Source organism: Asterias amurensis, chromosome 15 (assembly GCF_032118995.1).
Source record: "Asterias amurensis chromosome 15, ASM3211899v1".
Classification (NCBI taxonomy): Eukaryota; Metazoa; Echinodermata; class Asteroidea; order Forcipulatida; family Asteriidae; genus Asterias; species Asterias amurensis.
Window position 1 is genome coordinate 13,919,606 of NC_092662.1, and position 24,833 is coordinate 13,944,438.

At 39.5% G+C, this 24,833-nt stretch overlaps 1 protein-coding gene across 3 annotated transcripts in view; it reads right to left on the bottom strand.

Moving 5' to 3' along the window:
* The window catches only part of LOC139948074 (uncharacterized), a 46,143-nt gene extending 23,809 nt beyond the window's left edge, over window positions 1-22,334 (bottom strand). The window contains exons 1-8 of one of the 3 annotated variants that reach the window (XM_071946097.1): window positions 22,239-22,334; window positions 20,218-20,322; window positions 18,180-18,348; window positions 8,933-9,005; window positions 7,099-7,182; window positions 6,057-6,267; window positions 5,484-5,616; window positions 1-147 (exon numbers count right to left, since the gene is read on the bottom strand). In XM_071946097.1, coding sequence (XP_071802198.1) covers window positions 1-147; window positions 5,484-5,616; window positions 6,057-6,267; window positions 7,099-7,182; window positions 8,933-9,005; window positions 18,180-18,348; window positions 20,218-20,272 — 872 coding nt within the window. In that variant the 5' untranslated portion in view covers window positions 20,273-20,322; window positions 22,239-22,334. Of the gene's footprint in view, window positions 148-5,483; window positions 5,617-6,056; window positions 6,268-7,098; window positions 7,183-8,932; window positions 9,006-18,179; window positions 18,349-20,217; window positions 20,323-22,122 lie in introns of all 3 variants that reach the window. The other 2 variants (XM_071946098.1, XM_071946096.1) reach the window with 2 other exon arrangements.
* Between the last annotated feature and the right edge of the window lie 2,499 nt (window positions 22,335-24,833).

Genomic DNA, 24,833 nt, shown 5'->3' on the forward strand with positions numbered 1-24,833 from the left:
TTTATGTGTAGTTTCCTCTTCTGAAGTTCCTGTATGAGCTCCTCTTTGCTGAGCAGTTTCCATTGGTCGACCTCATCGTCTTCATCAGCTGTGAAGACTTCACCCTTGGTGTCAAGTCCGTTCCCATGCTCAACACCGACCTCCGACCTGAAACATTTGAAAAAAACAAAATCATCATTGGGTTTATTATTGATAAGTGTAAGCACTAGCTGATTGGTGGACGTTGGTTAGAGCGGAAGGCAAAATGTCGCGCTCATGTGATGAGAGAGAGAGAGGCCATTCTGTAAGAGATGGTCTCCCTGTGGGTATAATTCGCCACAGAGGTCGCCCTAAGCTGCGCTGGATAGACATTGTCACAAAGTGGAGTGGTAGAGGTGTAGGTGACCTGAGAAGAGCAGCGATTGAAAGAGAAGCAGGTGATAGGTGTGACTCCATGAGTGCGCCCCCGTTACGAGGCGGCCAAAGACGCAAGTTTTTGTTGAATGACGATGATGATTGCATACTTAGTACTTTTCCCGTGCTCTTTGAAAAAACATCTACTGAATCTAATAGATGCTAGAATGGCAACAGGGATTTAAGAATAAATTTTTGTTTACCTTTACACAAATGTGTATTAAAGCCATTGGACACTTTCGGTACAGAAACAAAAAAAAAGTTCACAGATTTACAAATAATTTACAGGGTTTACAGAAGGTAATGGTGAAAGACTTCTCTTGAAATATTGTTCCATGAAATGCTTTACTTTTTGAGAAAACATTAAAATAATATCAATTCTCGATAGCAAGAATTACGGATTTGTTTTAAACACAAGTCATGACACGGCGAAACGTGCAGAAACAAGGGTGGGTTTTCCCACTATTTTCTCCCGACTCCGATTGAGCCTAAATTTTCACAGGTTTGTTATTTTATGTATAAGTTATGATACACGAAGTGTGGGACTTGGACAACACTGTTTACCGAAAGTGTCCAATTGCTTTAAGCACGGTATACTTAGTACTTTCCCCGAGTTTTGTACAGGCAAATCACTTGGGTGGGATTCAAACCCACTACCTTTGCATTGCAAGAGCAGATGTCATACCACTAGACCGCCGAGTGGGTACCGCATCAATTTGTTACATGTAGATGATAGTTTAGCTATGTAAATGTCGTGTGTTCGAATCCCACCAAAGTGATTTTCCCATGGATTTTTTTTACAGAACTTGGGAAAGAATAATAATATAATATTGAAGTCTTATGGAGCGCACAAATCTACCAAACAAGGTACTCAAGGCGCCGAGTATATACAAACTTCCAGAAAGATATGTTATTGCAGTGATGGATTCTGAGACCCAATTATTTAGCATCTTATAAGGGTTAACAAGGTGCTACGGCGCATACAGCAGCCACAGCCAGGAACACCGGGGCGTACCCCTTCTCTTTTCGATAAGTGCACTGGGTACTTTTACATGCGTTACACAACACATGGGACCAACGGCTTAATGTTCAATCCTAAGGACAAAGCAATGCTTAATTGCTTGCTTAAGGACACAAGTGTCATGGCTGGGGATTCGAATCCATACTCTGCTGATCAGAAACACCAGAGTTTGAATATGGTACTCTTAACCGCTCAGCCACGACACTTTCATAACCGAGTATAAAGTGCTTTATACACAGCGTTGTAAGGGTAAAAACAAATTATAATCTGACACAGTTGCATACCCGCTGCTAAAACATACTGTAGGATTCAAACTGCCTCTAGCTACCGGGCAATCTTTTGGATCTAGTTGATGTGACACTGCTCTAAAATGGCAAAGGTCATTGGTTCAAATCTCACCCGAGTTATATGCCAGTGCAATTATAAGCATAAAACCTTACTTGGTGACGAGTAATGGGGAGAGGTTGATAGTATAAAACATTGTGAGAAACGGCTCCCTCTGAAGTGACAAAGATTTCGAGAAAGAAGTATTTTTCAATGAATTTGACTACGAGACCTCAGATTTAGAATTTGAGGTCTCGAAATCAACCATCTTCGTGTGACAAGGATGTTTTTTCTTTCATTTCTATCTCGCAACTTCAACGACCAATTGAGCTCAAATTGTCACAGGTTTGTTATTTTATGAATATGTTGAGGTACACCAAGTGAGAATACTGGTCTTTGACAATTACCAATAGTGTCCAGTGTCTTTAACTCTGTCAACACTTGTAAATTTGAACGTTGTCTATTATACCTCTTGTCAAGCTTTTAGCCAGGATTTGAAAATAGGGTGTCCAAATTTGACTTGATTGAAAAACAGGGCGTCCAAATTTTTGGGGAAAATTTTTCAGCTATCATGTAGCCAGGTACATGACATGTACCACAGAGCTATTGCATCTACTGTGTGCTCAACTCAACGTATGCTTTGGGTAGCCAACCATGTACGGACAAATTTCTTTTCCACTGTCTTTTGTTTTTTGGGGAGGACTCTTCTAGATCTTGTGTTCTTTACCCTTTTATTTTTAGATGGGCATGGTACAGACTGATGTTGGTTGCTGTCACTGGAATCGACATCAGTTGGGAGACTTGGCTTGTCTCTTGGTTCGAATCAGGGAAGTCGAACTCACAATGGGAGTGGGACGAGCTGTTATTTTGCCCTGAGGGTCCCGGTTGTTGCATGGGGTCAGGAAAATCACTGCTAGAACAGTCACTCGGGTCACTCGACACTGGATCGGGTGACTTTCTGGCAAGATGTTGGAAGAAATTTGTGATTTTCCTTTCCCCATGATGAAGTAGGCTACAACCATTCATATGACAAAATAAATTGTGTGTGAAATGAAAACCTCGGGTGTCTGACGTGAAATTTGATACCCTTGCTGGCAAACAATGAATGGGCGACAGTATAAGATAAATTGGTTGTACATTGTATCTTGCAGAAACATGCAGCTGGCAGATAGTAGCAATTTTGGTATTTCTTTCGTTTTGCTTACAATAGGCCTAACTGGTATTGAGTCTGATCAAATTTATGTTTGTTTTTTCAATGGCCAGATACAAGGTTCAGTAAGCTTGAGCATATTTCTTTTATTTATCCCACACTATGTCATCAAAATAGTATCATTTATATTTTTAGCCTAAAATTCTGGCATATTTACAACGCCCAATTTCAACATAAAATTACAAATCGGGGTATGGATCTGTGGGGTGTACTGTCTACCCATGGTGTGAACATGGGCCTTTCAGTTACACAATAGAGTTCTATTACACACACATAAAGTGTCTTTTTAAAGTGTCTACTGCACATGACTGTTCTTACATGTGTGCATATTTAGCTAGATCCCGCCCATCTCATTCTAGCTAACCAATAAGCATCCATAATGCACATGGTGTGACCTTTCATTCATAAAAGGTTGTGGATGGGTTGTGGTTTGTGTAATATGATCCCATTGTGGTCTGCAGTTCGGCGGCAAGGCGGCGCACAAGGCTCCCAGACAGGGGAGGTAAAATGATACATTGTGTTACTTCTGCAGTGTCTGTGGGAGACCGCCTGGGCGCTAGAGTCTTTTGATGGTTTTTTTTTCAAAGAAACCCTGGTATTTCAGGATCAATTGTGGAATCTTGTGGTTGTTTCTGGGACTTTATATTTTTTTAAACAGCCCTTTGTGGTTGCAAGACGTCTCAATTAGGGAAGACATCAAGATACTTCATCAAAACCATGATTTGCCGACAATTCGATTAATCGCCTAAGCTTAACAGGGCGTCTTCAAGGGCGTCCGACAGTTTTTCGGGGCGTCCAAAAATGAAATAGGGCGTCCAAAAGACGCCCGGACGCATTGCTGGCTAAAAGCTTGCCTCTTGTATGTTTTTTACCCAGAAAAAAATTCCCATTGGGTCCCATTGATATTTTGAAAGGGATTCAATGGGATCCCATTGTTTTAATGGGATTCAAAAGTATTGAGTATACAGTGCTTACACACATTGGTGTAATGGTAAAACCAAATAACATGCTTAATATCCCCATGCACTGCGTGTTAATTTTTGTTGTGGTTGTGTGTCTTAAATCATCAGTTATTTTTTATATAAATTACCAGTTGTTTCACTGGCACTGTGATCTACATGTACTTTCCAAGACTTGCATTAGAATGTCATTTATACATAAATGTTCACTTTCACACACTACTTTTGAGGAAGTAAAATTTTAATTTGTCTCGTTGCAACATGAAAGGGAATTTGATGCCAATAGAAAGCGTGACATTTCAATATTTTGCCAACATCCCTCAAGACAAGGTTAGTCTATTTTAAAGGGAACAGTGCGACATTGGCAAATATGGTGCAACACTGTAAGTAAGTTGCGAGTTAAATTTTAATAATGTCTGGTACAGTGACTTGCCTGGTCACTATTAAAGACACATTTGGTAATATTGTCAAAGACCAGTATTCTCACTTGGTGTATCCCAACATACATGTATGCACAAAATAACAAACCTGTGCAAATTTGCTATCAATTGGTCATCGAAGTTGCAAGAGAATAATGAAGAAAAAAAACACCCTTGTTGCACAAATTTGTGTGTTTTCAGATGCCAAATAAAAGGCTTCGGGCCTAAAATCATTTATTATTTGAGAGAGAAATTAGTTCAAAGGGAGCCGTTTCTCACAATGTTTTATACTATCAACAGCTCCCATCGTTTTTTACTCTGAAGTTTTTGATTACCAACAGTGGTCATAGTGCCTTTAAAGGAATACGTTGCCTTGGATCGATCGAGTTGGTCTTTGAAAAGGCTTTGTAACCGTTTGTTTTAAAATGCATCCGAGTAGAAAGATGTTGTTAAAGTGGAATACAATGATCCACACAAACATGCCTCGAAATTGTACGGTTTTCCTTTTACCTCGTCGACTAACACAGCCATTTATGGGAGTCAAATTTTTTACTCCAATAAATGGCCGACCGTGCAATTTCGAGGCACATTTGTGTGGATCATTGTATTCTACTTTTAAAACATCTTTCTAACCATAAGCATTTTATAACAAATGGTTACAAATGCTTTTATAAACCAACTCGTCCGATCCAAGGCAACGTATTCCTTTAATATCAATCCCCCCTTCTAGATTTCTAATAACATAACACGGACACCGAGTATCAAAAGTACTAAGCTGGTGTTATTTCAGAATGGTTTGACAACTGAAACTATAAACTAATGACATCCTTGATGTGCAACATCTAAAACTATTCCAAGATAAAACCAACTTTTGGGGGGAAAAAACCCCCTGAACATTTCTAGAATTGGGGGGGGGGGGATTCGGGGGGGATTCGCAAGCTACTTACAATTTTGTAGAAAAAGTACACTGGGAAGGGCGGGGGGGGGGGGGGTGTTAATGCCCGTCGTACGCTTCCATTAAAAAAAAAAAATCAAACTATACACACATACAAGACAAATGAAGTGGGCAGCAAGAAAAAAGGTCTGGGCCCAATTTCATCAAGCAATCTTGCTTAACAGCTTTATGAAACAGGGCCCTGTAAGCATGTTTGACTTACTGGTCGCTTGCATCTGTAATGCCACCCGTTGCACCGTTACTCCACCTGGCAGAGGGAGCAATTTCCTCTGTTGAACTTTGAGACGCGATGCTGTTACAACTACGCAACGACGTCGGTGATGTCTCAGTTGAATCTGTGGGTGAAATCAAAGTCATTTCAGGTTGGTGTTCCAAGTTAACTTGCTCGAACTTGTGGTGTGTCGTGGCCGAGCAATTAAGCCCACCAGATGAAAGCTCTGGGTGTCAAATTGTATAGATCTGCTTAAAGATGCCGGACACTATTGGTAGTTGTCAAAGACCAGTCTTCTCACTCGGCGTATCTCAACATACACATTGATTTCGGGACCTCAAAATCTTATTCTTAAGGTCTTGAAAAATAAAATTCGTGGAAAATTACTTCTTTCTTGAAAACTACGTTACTTCAGAGGGATCCGTTTCTCACAACGATTCATACTGTCATCAGCTCTCCATTTGTTGTTACCAAGTTAGTTTTTATGCTTACAATTATTTTGAGTAATTACTAATACTGTCCACTGACTGGAAGAAAAATTTAAGCAACTCAAGGGAAACTTACCTTCGACAAAGTTTGTCTTGGAATTAGGCAGCGAGAGCGTCTCGGAGAGATTCTTCCGGATGCTTGCATAGCCGTCAGTGTTGTCTAATGACGCTGAGAATGAGGCTGGTAGCTCGGAGATGTTTTTACTTCGTGCGCGGAACTTATCTGAATGATGCCGCCTCAGGGACGGTAGAGGGCTGCTGGCAAGGCCTTTGGTCGGTGACGACTGCTGTGAATAGTCAAGCAAAACAATTGGCTATGATAACATCGTAATAAACATCGTAATTGACATCAAGAGTCATTACTATACACATATTGACTGGCAACGAGGTAACTAGTATACGTCTATTCCCATGAGGGACTTTGAGTGACCAGGAGCGACCTAAATAGGCCCCTCTTCTGGTCACTCACAGCCTGAGGGGGAATAGACGTACACTAGTTACCAAATTATGCCAGTCAATATGTGTTTTATAACACAGCTCGGTCTTAAAATGTCGAATAAGAACAAAAAAGGAATCTTGTTCACGATTCAAGTCAAGAGAGGGCGCTGTTACCGCGGGCACTTTTTGCAAAGACTAGTGCCCGCTCTGGTACTATTCCCGCAAAACACGCGGGCGCGATCACTAGCCTATATTAGTTCATCCCACGTGACCCTGTTTCAGCCAACCAGAATACAAAAAAAGCAAGAGGTGTGTTATAACAATGACTAGCACTGTGACCTGTAGGCCTGGGTGACTGTTGAAATTGACCACTCGATTAGTAGCGCCTCAAATAGTCGGACTTCGACACTAGTCACGACTAATTTTTTATTCCCAAGATGCATTGCATCATTTTTGCCACAGGCAGAATATAGTAAAAATCACTCTTAGAGGATTGAAGAATTGTGTCACTGATGTCTGATTGTGTTTTTGTAAGTAAATTATGTTGTCGTGAATAGTCGTGAGCGACACATTTTGTTCACCAAAATGGGGTGTGACACAGAGAATTCTATCAATTCAAATCCATCCTGGATGAAATATTCTTAAATACTTGACTTCCCCAAATACAGAAACATTCTTACTGTTGTTGGTTTGTAGGTGGACGTCTTTGAAAATTTTACTTGGCTTCGGTGACTTTTCACACAGGAAAAGAAGTCGCGTACTTCCTGTTAATTTAAAGGGGGAAAAAGGTCAACAAAAAGGCAAAAGTTAACATTGTTTTTTCCCATTGGAAATTTAATGTATTGTAGTGTTTAAGATCAAACTGAAATAAATATTAACTTTTCAATGACACTTGACACCTTTGGTAATTGTCAAAGATCAGTCTTCTCACTTGGTGTATCTCAACATGTTCACAAAATAACAAACCTGTGAAAATTTGAACTCAACCCAGGGGTAAATGGGTACCTGTGAGGGCAGAGATGGTTCTTGTGGTTGGTTTAGCTTAGTGCGCTACATATATTTGGCGGCACAGGCTGTAAACTCCCCAGGGAGCTGAGATGGTTTAAGGAATGAAATGACCCAGTGATCAGGGTAAGAATGTTGAAAGCGCTTTGAGACATGGTGTATAAAGCGCTATATAAAAACCAAATATTATTATTATTATTATTATTATTATTATTATTATTATTATTATTATTATTATTATTATTATTATTATTATTATTATTATTATATAGTTATTACATATTATAGATACAGCTAACCCAATGTACTTCCAATGCTGCGACCCAGTTCAACAACGTTTCAATACCATCGCTAATTATTGGCAACAACAACAAAATTACAGCGCGCACAACTGGTGCCATTGTTCAATAAAAACAGGCACACTCCTTACTACAACAAAACTGGTCACAATGGACGTCAGTACCACGACAACCTAGGGTCGAAATTGCCACTAGCCCGCTAGCCCGGGACTACCAGATTTACAACCGGGCTACTCATTTATCCAGTTTGATAGCCCGGCGGGCTAGTGGAAAAATAATGCAAAAATCGACATCGCAAACAATAATGAACTATGCTGGTGTTGTTGTAGAAAGAAATACTTTCGGTGACCAATTTGTGCCGTGACTCAACATGTATCTAGGTGTTTTTTGGGCTCCAAAAATCTCATCAGGGTTAAAAATTATGGGTTACTATCCCTGCTGACTACCATGAAAATTATTTATTACTTTAATAGCAGAACCTCTTTTTAAGGGCACTGGACACCTTTGGTCATTGTCATAGTCAGACCAGTCTTCTCACTTGGTGTGTATTCTCAACGATGCATAAAGTAACAAACCTGTGAAAATTTGAACTCAACTGGTCGTCGAAGTTGCGCGATAATAATGGAAGAAAAAACACCATTGTCGCAAAAATTGTGTGCTTTCAGATGCTCGATTTCGAGACCTCAGCTGAGGTGTCGAAATCAGTTCAAATAATTTAGTGAGAAATTACTTCTTTCTCAAATACTGCGTTACTTCAGAGGGAGCCGTTTCTCACAATGTTTTATACTATTAACGGCTCTCCATTGCTTGTTACCAAGTAAGTTTTTATGGTAACAATTATTTTGAGTAATTACCAACAGTGTCCAGCCGTCGATTTCACCAATCTGTTCCTAACTTAGGAATCATGTTAGGACTTAGGACGGGTTCAGTTCCGTATCCAAATACGTAGGACGCAATGAACCCATCCTACGTTAGGACGGGTTACTCGTCCGAACTCGAGATAGGATTGATCCTAGCGTTTCGTGAAATCGGCCACAGTGCCTTTAACATGCTCTTTATAACAAGAGCCAACTGTATTATATTCTATAACTTTGTCATTAGCTTTGTAAAACGTGGATTTACAGCGCTTAGAAACTTACAAATTTAGCGCTCAAAAATTGTTGTAGTAAAATTGTTTTGAAAATACATTTAATTTGGACCCCTATCTTACCTGTAGATTCTGGAGCCACTGCATCATGGCCCGATGGGTCTCCGCTATTAAGATGTGCTCCTTTCCACCGCACCTAAAAAACAGAACCACACGAACCCTTGAGATTAAAACTCAGTTCACATGTTTATGTAGTATGTGATTATTAAACTAAAACCTTCCTTCCTTTGGATTCGACACAAAAGAGGAAGTACAACTGCGAATGACACTCGGAACAGGTGGACTTTTGCCAGCATCAAAACCAAACAAATCATTGATGCAGTTTTGCTTTCATTCCAAAATATCTCACAAAATGAACAGGTTGCTTACGACACCATACGAGTTGTACATTTGTTGTAATGGGAAATTGTGCACACATGTACATTATAATTATTCATAAACAGTTTTGTTTAAATGTACACTTATATCGTCATTATTTCCTCGAACAGACACTTCTTAAAATAAAAAACATACATTCTGGCAAATCAGTGTTTTTACAGACTTTGGATGTTATTTTCGACATCATCATTTTCCCCAAGTTTCAAGTGATAACAGGTTATAGTTACGTAATTACCCAAATTAGCACTTCAAATTAGCACTTCAGGACAATTTCACCAAATCAACATTTTGATTTTCTACTTTTACATTTAACCTTAGAGACACTGGACATTATTGGTACATGATGTTGTCAAAGACCAGTCTTCTCACTTGGTGTATCTCAACATTTATTTATGCATAAAATAACAAACCCGTGAAAATTTGAGCTCAATTGGTGTTTGAAGTTGCGAGATAATAATGAAAGAAAAAACACCCTTGTCACACGAGGTTGTGTGCTTTCAGATGCTTGATTTCGAGACCTCATGAGGTCTTAATGAGGTCTTCACGATTTTTGTTTCTTACCAATTCTGCATCGCTCCTTTAACAGAAGAGACATGTGCATGTACCAGGTAATTTTCCCATTGCTTTGTACACAGATCCTGAGCAAGCGCAACATTTCCTGAGAACACTGATTTGACCTGGTAAGTCTGCTGCCACCTAGAGCAAGTTCGAGTGAGCACATTTAGTCGACCCGTGGTTGACTAGTGACCAGCAACGTTCCTGCGCAGTGACGCACTCACTCGAACGACTCATTCGATCGACTCATTTGGAAGTCTAGTCAACCTTCTGCATGTCGCTCTAGCGTCACTGGTTCCCCTCTGCACTGTACACATGTTAGAATGGAACATGCTGTTGGTACCAATGGAGAAACCATGGGCTCTAGGCTTGTTCCAGATGGTCGACCACAGTAGTCAACCAAGGGTCGACCAGCCTGGGTTCGAGTGCAAATGGTCAACCTTTGTGCACACTCGAACTTGCTCCTAGTGTTCCTAAAAGTCTCCCATTCTGTTCAGAATTTGTCAACAACAATGAGACAAACTAACAATAAAGGATTACATTGTACGATTCGAAAACTTGAGACGTATACAGTGTACACAGTCCTAGCCTTTAACGGTTCTCAGTACAGAGGGGAAAATGCACGTAGGTAACACATTACAAATCCTAATACATTAAACAGCTTCCTTCCTGCCCCATTCCCCAGGACAATTTGTTCAATCTGTATTCTACAAATCTAAAACTGTTCTTTTCACATAACCTGCTGATTTTCTTGTATAACCCACCCCCCCCCCCCCCCACCCTACAAAAAGTAAATCAACAAATATTTCTAAACAAATGAATGGGAGACTTTAGTTTTGGTGACATCATAGAGAAAGGAGTGGTCCGTTCTCTATGGTGACACTAGGTGGCAGTAGACTTGTTAGGTACATCAATTGTTTTTTGAAATGCTCATCAGAACTTTATGTAAACATACAAAAATTACCTTGTAAAACTCTGCTGCAACTTGGCATTCCAAAGTTTCCCATTGTCATATAATCTACACAAAACAAATAAACTCCACTTGCAACATGTAGATTGCAGAATTAAAAAAAATGCATAAATTTATCTCAACTGAATTGAATACTCTGTTCTTGTACGGGCAAATGATACAGTTTTCTTTAGAACAGAGCGGTTTCATTTGAATATCATAAAGGCGACAGCAAACTTTTGAAAGGTCACCAAGGCCACGACCAGGGCAACAGAGGCTTTGACCTTGATGACCTCTGTGTATTTAATAGAAAACAATTGGTGATTATAACTCACATAAAATGTAAACAAATCAAGCAGACAGAGAGCAATGTTCATAAAGCAGGTCTGCTTCCAAGAGCTACTGCTGTAAGGTGGGAAGTAGCTCGAACATCTGACGTCAAACTTCAAGGCTCGTGAATTACGCCAGAGATCCACGTACATAATCACCTTTCACCTTGCATCATTTCACATGGCTTTTATGGTACTGGACATTCGCAGCTAAACCCAAAGTAAACGTGCTTACATATAAAGCCAATACCCAACCTTTTCTGCAAGGGTAAGGACAGGGGACCAGTCTAGGCGGGAAGCAGCCGTGCTTTTCCACGAACACAGCGCGTCACTTACCTTTGTTTACATGTAAAAAACAAACTATGAGTCAAGTGACTGTCATGGATTGTGTCTGTTCCAGATCTGGAAGTTACAACTTAAAGGAACACGTTGCCTAGCTTGGATCGAACGAGTTGGTCTATAAAAAGCGTTTGAAACCGTTTGTTATGAAATGCATATGGTTAGAAAAATGTTCTAAAAGTAGAATACAATGATCCACACAAGTATCACTCGAAACTGCGTGGTTTTCCTTTTACCTCGTTGACAAACACAGTCGGCCATTTATGGAAGTCAAATTTTGTACTCCTATAAATGGCCGACCGTGTAATTAGTTCGCAAAGTAAAAGGAAAACCACGCAATTTCGAGGCAAATGTGTGTGGATCATCTTTCTACCCATATGCATTTTATAACAAATGGTTACAAACGCTTTTCAAAGACCAACTCGACCGATCCAAGGCAACGTGTTCCTTTAAGCATGAACAGATCATGGAGGTAGAAATAGACTAACCTGCTGTGTTTATCGACAAAACCACAGTAAAGTAAGCACATCAAGATACTGATGTTTCAATATGCTACAACCTCAACCTTTGATCCAACACAACATATGGACTTGTTCTGCCCCAACTATAGTTGGGACTGGTCCCAGCGCGAGTGTTCAAGAACAGAATTGGGAATACATAGTTGGGACGCCTCAACTGTAACACTCAAGTTGGGACTAGTCAGGACGATTGCAAAGTTGGGACGGAACTAGACTTGGTTCCAAGTCTTTGATTGTGGCTTTTTAGTTGTCCTGATACAGTAGAGTGCTACAAACAGCGCCCTCATGTGATCAACCTTCGTCATTTAGATTGCGAGTTAGGACGCATGATAGCTAATTGTGGGGGCGTTTTTCGTGGCTGAGATGCAGAATAACAGCGATCTAAGACTTGAAATCAAGTCTAGGACGGAACAGACTCATGTACACAAGAACTTGGTACAGTGTGTAACTCTTTCAAATCAGCTACTGTCGGTTAAAGGGCTTTGATACCTTTTGAAGATCCAAGTTTTTGCCAATGACAATAACCCCTACTTGCCGTAAATATCCTATGTAATATAATTAACCTGAAAGATGTTTCAGCTTCATTGGTCATCATCAATCAAGTTTTCGAGAAAAAAAAAAGTGAAATCACAGAGAAATGTTTTCAAGAGAGTCATGTAAATCTGTTGTACAATGTAAAATAATTATCGCTCGTGGTATCACATAGACAAACAATTTTTTTATGAAATTATTTTACTCGTTTCTCAAAAACTACAGCACCTCAGCAAGTAATACAAAAGCTTTTTACTATAATTATCTTTAAAGGCAGTGGACACTGACTATTGGTAATTGTCAAAGACCAGTCTTCTCACTTGGTGTATCTCAACATATACACAAAATAACAAACCTGTGAAAATTTGAGCTCAATCGGTCGTCGAAGTTGCGAGATAATAATGAAAGAAAAAACACCCTTGTCACACAAAGTTGTGTGCTTGATTTCGAGACCTCACATTCTAAACTTGAGGTCTCGAAATCAAATTCGTGGAAAATAACTTCTTTCGCGAAAACTATGTCACTTCAGAGGGAGCCGTTTCTCAAAATGTTTTATACCATCAACCTCTCCCCATTACTCGTTACCAAGTAAGGTTTTATTCTAATAATTATTTTGAGTAATTACCAATAGTGTCCACTGCCTTTAAACCGTGTACTATAAGTTTAATGTAAATCTGTGGATGTTTGTGTTTTGTGTCCAAAGAAAAAGTACCCTTGAAACCCTTTAACCTCATGGGTTCTGACATTTCATTTGCTGCTTGACATAAGGTCGTTTCCTGCTATGCAACCCATGCATAGATATCTATTTCGGTAACATCCCCCACTAAGTGAGAGCGTACACACATTACGTCAGAATACATGTCATCCGCTAAATCCAGAAATACACACAAATCATTCAGATTCCGTAAATACCGATTGATTTCCTTTATTGCATCGTGGCATAAATCATTGGTAATTTCCCTCCAAACTAAAGAAAAAAAAACGAGTGAAAAAAAAAACAGTTGGGTTAAATTTCTGAAACAGGTGTGAGACATACCCCATGCAGCTAATTTATTTTGCTATAATGGGCTCTGTCACTTTCTTCAGGATAATTTTAACACAAACTAGAGAATATTCAATGGGCCATTTATGGCTACTGCTTACCGTGGAATTCTGCGCTTACAGCCTATAGAACTATGTGCTTTACAGTGTGCCATTATAAGCGCAAAACTTTGCCAGAAGCCGAACCATGCTTAATTTAAACCGGCTCATCATGTACTGTGGAAACTGGTTTCAAGACTTCTTAATTGTTGTTTTATTGGCTAAAGTTAGCTAATACACTTTACATTACTAGTTGACTTCGTACGAGTTAAAGCAGTCAATATTTGTTTTATAACACCCCAACGGACTATTTATCATCCTCGTACATGTACATGTAACGTCCTACGCACGTTTCAGATACACAGATGCACAACTGATTGGGTTCGAGGTGGGTAAAAAGACGTATGGGTACTGCACGCCGTGTGATAGTCGTCTGACTATGACACGGCAAACGATGCACACGGCCGCTGTATCTAGTCACATGTGACGTGCTCTAAACCAATGAAAAGGCAGAGTATTTGTAAGGGGTGATGTAATATGTACTGTAGACCAGTAACCTTTACTGAAATAGTGACCTTTAAAGTACATTCCATGGCATTTCCTGGTAGACAAGGTACATCACCTTGGTCATGTTACATGTATAGGGAATACACATTGTATGACTATGACCGTAGTCATTAAAATAACAACCGAACAAGTTTTGAGATGTGCCCCCTTTTTTCATATCAAATGTCAATAGAAATCACACAGTGACAACTGTAACCTTAAATGTAATGTTTACTTCTATTGAGCTGTGTATAATATCATGTCTGCCTGCAGGAAGTCCATGCTACATGTGGCTCTTTTGTAAACATGTGATGTCAGTGTAGGTTGCATGGTCTAACATTGAGTTGCTTTATAGACTACTGTGCAGAAACTTGAGACAGATCAAAACAACAGGACATATGCTTTCCTTCCTCGATACTTATTGAGTATCTATGCATGAAAAATACAGCCAACAACATTCGGGGATTTTGGGGGGGAATACGAACTTGGCACTATTCTGTGACGCAACAGGTGAAACTTAAAGGGACACATTGCCTTGGATCGGTCTAGTTGGTCTATAAAAAGTTTTAGAAAGATGTTTTAAAAGTAGAATAATAATGATCCACAAAAAAACATGCCAAAGTTTTCCTTTTACTTGGCAGTGTCATGGCCGAGCGGTTAAGAGCACCGAATTCAAGCACTGGTGTTTGATCAGCAGGGTTTGGGTTCAGATCCGGTCGTGACACTTGCTACATAAAATTGGGGAGGTAGTGCTTTCTGCTCTACTGGCCAGACTTCGAATTGATGATACCCAAGCCTACATTCGTATGGACTGTAAAAGGGGCAACCCTGTTTCAGCCCTAGGGGTAGGTGGCAATGGCCTCTGGAAAAAAATAATTGTAGCCCACACCTTGGAGTGGCCTTCAGGCCTTGTGTTGTGTGTCAGGCGACTTGCATGAAAAAAAATATAAAAAATAACGCAGTTGGTCATTTTAAGGAGTCAAAAAATTGACTCCACAAAATGGCGCGTGTCGTGTTAGTTCATGACGTATTGAAAAAATCATGCCAATTTGAGGCATATTTGTGTGGATCGTTGTATTCTATTTTTAAAACATCTTTTTAACCATAGCCTAATGTACTTCATAAACAACCGTTTCAAACGCTTTTCATAGACCAACTCGCCCGATCCAAGGCAACGTGTCCCTTTAACTGTGAAAGTTTAAGTTCAGCCTGTCATTCGAGTCTCATGAAAATAGTGGAAAAAAACCTTTATAAATAATAATTTTACTGTCTACAAACATCGGGGTTCTGACTCCCGACACCAAACTCACTCGTTTTGCTAATTTCTCAAAAATCAAAGAAAAAAAAACTTAAGGGAAATTTTCCGCTATGACCACCTTTATATCATGAAGGTTAAATGTACAAATCTATGAATATTTGTTCCATCTGATGTTGTGTACACCCTTTAATGTAGCAAAAGAACTTTTATGCCAAACAACTTAATGCTGTACCACTATCAGAGAGATCTTTGGGAAGGAAGTGAGATTTTAAAGGAACGTTACAGAATTGGTAAGAAACAAAAATCGTGAAGATCACAGATTCACATAAAAATTACACGGTCTAATGATGATGATAATTGAAAACATCCCTTGAAATATTTCTGTCTGAAATGTCATAATTTGATGAAAATAAGTATTTTAACTTTGAGTTTGGAGTTTATCTTATCTCTCAGTGAGCGTTTTATTCATTTTTATTTTGGCATCGATGCAATGCAAAATTTGTAATCGGTTTTTCACTATTCTCTCGTGACCCAGATGGCCAATCGATCTCAAACTTCTACAGGTTTGTCAGTTTATGTATATGGTGGATTACATAAAGTGCTTACACTGCCAGTAACTGTTTTGTTAGCAAAAACCAATTCTGTAATGTTCCTTTAAAGTAGTGACTTGTAAAAACTGTATATTCTCTTTGCTCTTACTGACGTTGATTTACAATTTGTTTTGAGCTTAAAACTGCTATTCGTAATCTTGTGTACTATGTAAATGCTTGACTGGCAAAATTTTTTTAAAATAAAATACAAACTTCCCCTTGACTTCATTACATTTGTAAGAAAAGACAGCATTGCAACAACATTAAAAAACACAACTATTTTGATGCCATTTACTGGCTAGACTGCCTTCACACTGCTCATAAAGGCAGTGGACACTATTGGTAATGACTCAAAATAATGATTAGCATAAAACCTTACTTGGTAATTAATAATGGGGAGAGGTTGATAGTATAAAACCTTGTGAGAAACGGCCCCCTCTGAAGTGACGTACATGTAGTTTTCGAGAAAGGAGTAGTTTTCCACGAATTTGATTTTGGATTTTGAGACCACAGATTAAGAATTTGAGGTCTTGAAATCAAGCATCTGAAAGCACACAACTTCGTTTGACAAGGGTGTTTTTTTCCTTTCATTATTATCTCGCAACTTCGATGACTGATTGAGCTCAAATTTTTACAGGTTGTTATTTTATGCATGTTGAGATACAGCAAGTGAGAAGACTTGTCTTTGACAATTACCAATAGTGTGCAGTGTCTTTAAGGTATAAATAAGGAAGTCACAGCCCCACTTGAACAGTCAATTGTAAACAACCGTCGCTTGAAACCCAACCTTAGGGTGCGCCACACGGAGGGCGTCGATTTGAAACCAACGGTTCCTTTCAGAACCAACCCAACTCATTTAGAGATAGCCACTACATGGTGTTACCTCAAACCTTTCCATATAGGAGTAATCCTAACGTTTCATGAAATCGGCTGCAGGCCTGATGAATGTTCTTTTGTGAACTTGTCTTGATGTAGATTCTACTAACTGGGAGGCTTACCTACTACCGACATGACTCATGACCCTAACGATGCAGTGCCATGACTTAAAGTCAAAGGTGGATGAATGGTTAAGTGGGCGGTTTAGGGTCAAGCTCCTGGCTTTGTACTGCCAGTGTACCAGTCCTGATACTTCACGGAGGTAATGAAGGCAATTGCCTCCATGTCCCTCTGGTCATTGCCTTGCTGCCCTTGAAATGCTCTAGTAGAAATTTAAAATTTCCTCATAGGTTGCCCTTTACCAAGGAGAAAATGCCTTGGTGTCCTTGCCCTTTCAAAAAACGAAGCAATGAAGGCAATGTAGGCGATTGCCTCCATGTCCCTCTGGTCATTGCCTTCCTGCCCTTGAAATGCTCTAGTAGAAATTTACAATTTCCTCATAGGGTGCCCTTTACCAAGGAGAAAATGCCTTGGTGTCCTTGCCCTTTCAAAAACGAAGCATATGAGGCCCTTTTTTTATCACTACCAATCCACGGATTAAAATATGACCCTATAATAAAATCCTGAGTCAACTCTTCCAGGAGCTTTCCCATTCTAAAAATAGAAACAGCTTTGTATCCTGTAGGCCACGCACATTTGGTTTAGAGGTCAAGTGTTTGAGGTCAAGTTATTTCTTCTGTAGTAATACAAAAACATAAGGCCTACCACTTTCAGGGGGAAAAAGTGAAGAAAAACGAATTGCCTTTGGTAAGTTTTACATTGGAGGTCTGAATCCAATGCCAGAAAATCTCATTTTACTTCCATGGCTCTCCTAACAGAATTAGTATTACAGTACCATTCTCCACTACAGGGTTAGCATTGAAGTTTAACAGTCGCGAAGAACGAATAGTAAGTTCAAGTACATGGGCACAATATAAACAGAATTCTTGCTAACCTGTGAAACACACTTACTGTAAGCAGTAAGCACTGATTTGTCACACATTGTGGTTTGCAAAGCCATGCAATTGATCTTGGTTGTCAAAGTTCTTTCAGTGCTAACCAAGCCTGGAATTACATGCAGGCCACGGAGGACATTGTCTTCGTTGCCCCTGGTCTTGGCCTTCTTGGTGCCCCTTCAAAAGTAACCCATTGACTTTAAGAACTTTCTAATGGAAGTGCCCTTTGCAAACATGAAAATGGCCTTGCCTTTTCAAAGATGAAATTCCAGGCCTGGCTAACTAAATAATAGATGGTTATTTCCCCGTGACGAATTGGGAAAATGTTGCAACAAGATCATGACAAAACAAAAATATTGAACTTACGCAACGAGAATGTGGTTGGTGTGGTCCGGTAGAATGGATATGCACGCATCTCGGATATCAACAACTCCCAGCGTGTGACATAGCTCTGCCTGAGATTTATATAATCGTAGCTGACATCTAACTTCATCCAACTGGAACCAGTATCGCTTCTTTTTCCATCGACCAAGAGCTGTGAAGAGTTACAAATCATACATGTAAAGTAATTACAGGAAGTGGTTAAATGCAAAGTATAGGCCTACCTAATGGTTTTGAGAACTATTCAATCATTTTAAAGGCACTGGACACTATTGGTTATTACTAAAAATAATTGTGAGCACAACAAATTATTTGGTAACAAGTAGTTGATAGCTGTTGATAGTATAAAACATTGTGAGAAATGGCTCTCAGTAACGTAGTTTTTGAGAAAGAAGTAGTTTCTCAGTAAAGTATTTGAATTGATTTTGAGACCTCACTGAAATCAAGCTTCTGAAAGCACACAAATTCAGTTGACACTGGTGTTTTTTCTTCCATTATTATCTCGCAACTTCGGCGACCAATTGAGTTGAAATTTTCACAGGTTTGTTTATTTTGTGCATTATGTTGAGGTACACCCAGTGAGAAGACTCGTCTTTGGCAATTACCAAAGGTGTCCAGTGTCTTTAAACTCACAATATAAATTTGTACATTTAAACTAACATCTGAAAATTTCATTTCAAAGGTGGTCGGTTTCGTTTTAGAGTTGCCAAAAATTCGAAGCGAGCATATCCACGCAAGAAGAATAATCCCTAAATACATGTATGAATACACAAACTGAGAAGCGTTACCAATCAGATTTAGATTTTGGAGCATAAAACATCTTTTTACATACCTTATTAGTTACTTCAAAGTGAAATGATTCTCAAATTTCTTTAAATACTATCGATCACTACCATAGGCTTTCTAACCAAAGGTTTTATTGACATTAATTTTAAGGGTGATTACAATGTGTATTATAACTTCCCTTTAAAGATTTTCCTGTTCTTTTAATTATTTATTCAATTTGGCAAAACCTCAAAATATGGAGGCCTTTCCTTTGGTGTCAGCTGGTGAAAATAAGGACAACAATACAAAACAAAAACCACACAGGGCTCCGAAATGATCACTGAACTCTTCCAAAAAAAATTCACAGCTACACCAGAGCAGTACAAAAGAAATTGGTTTCTCCCTCACTGACTTCAGAGGAAGAGGGCTTTTTCACTAGGCGTTACTACAAACAAGCAAACTGTATAGAAACCAACAAAAGACCGCAGCGCTGGTTCAGTCATGACTTTAAACTTGCCACGGACAAAAATTCACACAGCCACAGAGATAGCAGTTATTCAAGCCATTGTTCCTAATAAAAAGAGCCAATTCATTGTAATGGGGACACTGCCAGTGAGGATACAGATCAAAGCAAAGTTCAGGGGCCTAATTTTATGCAAAGAAGACAATGTGCATTACAAAGTTTGTTTTCTTAGCACTATTTTCTGCTTTAAACATGTTAAAGATTTTAGAACATTGGGCTTAAATGTGGTGAATAGTGCATTAAGAAGCCATGGTTGATTTAATATTTTAAATAATAGGGAGCCAACCTGGTACAATGAATTGATTGATACTGCACATGTGTTGATTGAGACATTATAAGTTATCACACAAGTGCGAGTGGAATACGGAAAAATATAGCATCCCATATCAAACGAGGCCGAAGCCCGAGTTGGATATGGGACGCAGACGCGCTATATTTTCCGTATTTCCACGAGCGCGCGTGTGATAACATATTTATCTTCAAGCAAACTTGGCACGTGACCATAGAACACGACGTAGGTAGTGATATTAGCTGTGAAATATAGGTTTTTATCACCACTCCATTCTGCAAATCTGATTGGAGGATTAGCGCGTACTTGAAGATAAATAATTTTATATATGCATTTTGGGTAACACTAAGTGAGAATACAGGTCTCATAGGATTTATGTACTAACATGTATAAATTGGAAGTTGCCCGACAAGTACCCAATAAATTATACAGTTTACAATCTTTACCTCCTCCCGGTCGATGGAGCAAGTAGCCTGCATGGACTACTTTGTCTTCTGTCATTGTGTCTCCCTCACATTACTCCAAACCATACGAATTTCTCACAAAAGTACCTGAATACAAAAAAGTACAAAATATACACTATTAGCTGTTTTTTTAGGAAAAAGCGGATTTACGTAAAAAAACAAATTTTGTTGACAAATTGCATTGCTTGGGCCACGATCATCCATTGTGATTACGGCCAACCACAAATTTAAAGCCCACAAAAAAATAACAGAGAAAAAGTACTCACTCACACTACATTCGTTGTGCAATGTACATGATACCACCATCTTTCTGGACTTTTTGAAAGTTTCAGACTACATGCTAGCCCCACTTCCTTGTGTGGCCAAGGATAGCTGGGGTCCTACTAAAAGCCGACAACAAGCCGACAACGCCGACAACAAGTCCAGAGCGCCGCCAACACGCCGCCAACAAGTTTTAAATACCTCCAAAATGGCCAATAAACCATAGATATATTAGAACTATGTGTGTTCTGTAATATTAACTTAAATGTGATGGAAAAACTTCACGAAAAGTGTGAATTTTTAACCAGAAAAAAACCCTTAACTTTCACGGAAAACGGTCGGACGCCATCTTGGCTTGAAATCGTGTTTGGACCAGTCCATTATGATGCGGGTAAGTCAGATTTAGCAATAGAGGGCGGGCGTCATGCACTGTGCACACAGACCTTATCGCAAATACCAATGCGCAAGCGCAGACTGTTGAATGAGGTGCATTGTGGGATAGATATGGATCAAATTTGGATACCAGCTGGACCACAATGCACCTAATTCCAAGCTTTACGAGCGCGCCCCAGTATTTGCGAAAAGGTCTACTGCAGTGAAGGTCTTCACATGAAGCCCGCCCTCTGTTGTTTACAAGTGCTAAATCTACCCGTATCATAATGGTCTGGTCCAAACACGGTTTTTAAGCCAAGATGGCGTCCGACCGCTTTCCGTGCAAGTGAAGTTTTTTTCTGGTTAAAAAATACACACTTTTCGTGAAGTTTTTCCATTAAATTTATGTTTATATTACAGAACACACATTGTTCTAATATAACTATGGTTTATTGCCCATTTTGGAGGTATTTAAAACTTGTTGGCGGCGTGTTGGCGGAGCTCTGGTCTTGTTGTCGGCGTTGTCGACTTGTTGTCGGCTTTTAGTAGGACCGGATAGCTGAACTCAGCTATCCTTGGCCACACAAGTGGGGCTAACTACATGCAGTACAAACTACAAAGCTTTATCACAAACCTAAATATACGTTAACATATAATTAGGCCTAGGGGCCTACATGGTAAGAAACAATTTGTTAACGAAAACAAAGTCTAATTAAATAAAATTAATATATATTTTTAATATTCAACTTAAGTTCATTTATGATTCAATCATCACGATAACAATAAATTTGAAAATTTAAATGAAACTTTTCATACCAAACAACCTAGTACTTCTTATAGTCAAAGTCATGTGCACTAGGGACTAGCATGACGAGTCATGATGGTCAATTTAGTACATTTTTAGTCGTTTGGAAGAAATTAACATTAGTTTAGATAGATATACATCATAGAGAATAGCCAAAACTCATAACCACCCCCCCCACCCCCGCCCCATCATGGCAATAACAGACAATTGAAGAAAACAAAAACACATAGGAAAAACAGTTAAGCGGTAGGCCTGGACTGGAGTTTACTACGTACACTGGGGGGAAACTGCAACAACAAAGTTTAAAACTTAAGCCGGCCACAAGCAATGGGAATGACGAATGACAAACATCCATACATAAATTTCTAAATCGTTGCAAAAATACAACATGACAGGAGGACGTGAGTTACACAAGTATACAATAGTAAGGAAACAACCACTTGAAATACCTTAGAATTGAAGAAGAAAAATCCTGCTTTGTTAAACTTTTACAGACACATAAGTCGAAGTTGAGAGACCATTGAAAACCACATCATCCGAGTCAAGTTAAACTACGGTCACGTACCTTTTACAGCCAGCTGAGCACGCCCGCACTTCGCTTCGATCTGACGGTCAACTCTCTCACCGCAGGATACGGCAGACGACCACGTAGCAGTCTAGTCGTTATTCCACGTTACTTGTGAAACGGGCGGGAACCCGACTAAGAGATAATTACAATTGGCACAAAATAGTCTGGACAACGTAATAACACCGCGTTCTGGATGGATTGGTGGCGCCCTGACTAAAAAGTTAAAAACCAATTTATTTTTGCCCAAAACTATGGCCCAACATTATAGCTGCTCTGAAGCGCAAAAATACTGCCTGACAAATTTTTTTGTTAAGCAACCAATTAACGGGGCACCAGTCACAACAATGTAAACTTAATGTTAGTTTGGCTGGTAAGCTCTTTCTCCGTTAAGCAGTACCTTTTTGTGCTTACAGGTTTTTATTAAATTGAGCCCTGGCAAAAATTGTGCATTGTTATACAATGTCGATCACTATAATATAAAAGTATGTGCAATTTTTTTATATCCTGCTCTTTTCTGCTAAGCAGACTTTTTTTTATGTAATATTTTTTATAAAGCAGCTCACGATATTCGGCCCTGGCTCAGTCAACCACATGCCTCTTCAAAATAAAATAAAATAATGCCTTTTGAATAATCTTCATTTTCCTTTTAAATCTTGGTATAGCCGTTTAGCTTTTGAGTTTGGCTCATCACTCAATGAGAGGCCGGACAGTCAGGGTTGGGTCCGTGGTTTCTGTCACCGCCTTAGTACCTAGCCTCTGTGACGACACTTCCGGGTTCGAATCCCACCTCTGAGCCTTGCATGCTGGGTTGTTTATCAGTCTTTGCCTGACTGCGAGGGTTTTCCCTCTAGGGGGTTTTCCTCCCCGTCTAAAACTGAACACTTCTGCATTGTCCTTTTTACTAAAAGTTGGTGTGATGCCCCTGTTATGGCGACTGTAAGAGCACCACCACCGACCACCACCATCACCTAAAAAACCCTTCCCCCTGGAAACGCAAATAGCAATCCCCGTTCTCCTTCTTACCGTCAAAATCTTGTCGATACGCCGTAGCCTGAATATCTGACGTCACACATAGATGCTCACGTTTGACCTCGCGTCATTTTCACATGGTCGGCATGGTTCTGGAGATTCACAGTTAAATCCGTAGTTTACAATGTACAAACAATATGAAACCAATACCTGTCCTTATCATTGTCAGCGCTGCAGGCGATTCCCCTGATGATTCTGTGCCCCCCTCCCACCCGGGGCCCCCATCCCATAGCGGCGAAAACTGTGTACACACTCCCTCTGATAGCCCCTCTTTCGAATCATCCTCCTCCAGCCCTATAGTTAATTTCCCGCTATTAAAGACATAATCTGGGACTCGGGATCAACGGGCTTAAAGGCAGTGGACACTATTGGTTATTACTCAAAATAAGTGTCAGCATAAAACCTCACTTGGTAACAAGTGATGGGGAGAGGTTGACAGTATAAAACATTCACTCTGAAGTGACGTAGTTTTCGAGAAAGAGGTAACTTTCCACGATTTGATTTTGAGACCTCAAGTTTAAAATTTGAGGTCTCGAAATCAAGCATCTGAAAGCACACAACTTCTTGTGACAAGGGTGTTTTTTTTTATTTCATTCATATCTCGCAACTTCGACGACCAATTTAGCTCAAATTTTCACAGGTTTGTTATATTATGCATTAATTGTTAAGATACACTAAGTGAGAAGACTGGTCTTTGACAATTACCAATAGTGTCCACTGGCTTTAAGGCAAATTTTAAAATCGTTCGGCACTTTGCGAAGATTGCACCTTTAGTCACTGACTTGGTTCAGGTATGACAAACAGAATAAAGACCTATAAAGAGCAAAGACACAACAAACAACCAACATCACACAAATTTGTCTACTTTGGCCTTATCATCTTTATTTTTAAGCACAGCTGTGTATCTTCAGGAATCATGGACTACAAAAAACACAATAGGGACAAAGATTGACTCTTTTGAATGTTTATCAAGCGCCTCAAAACTTTCTGGTAAGAAAGTCTATAGGCGCTCAAGCATCATGGTAACAGATCACTGAAGAAAACAAAATTACGAAAAGGAAGACACTATAAAATAAATAGTAAACTTGTGGGTACAACCATGTGTAAAACTCTTGTGTGTGGGATCGAGTGTTGGCTCTGAAAAGAGCCGGTGTGGTCTCGACGCTTCGAACAGTATACCCTGCTCGTCTTCAGGAGGATGGACAAAATGAAACCAGTGAGTCAGCAAACTGATTTCCAAAATATTCCAAAAATTTTCATACACCCAGAAGTCGGCAAATTGGCATTGTACCATTACCATATACGCCCCTGCCGATAATTATAACCGGTAGAGTTATCTATAGTCTTGATTAGAGACGCTCGTTTTAGTATAGTCACCGGTAGATGGCGCTACATTAATTGGCCAAGGAGGTTCTGTACATGTTTGTTTGATACTCTAATGAAATCAGCGGCTCGTTAACGAATGAAACGTCTCAAATCAAGACTAGGTAAGCTGTGGTAAGTAATTGCAGATTACCATGTGGTTGTGAGTAGAGCCAGATTGTGACCAGTTCATTATAGAGT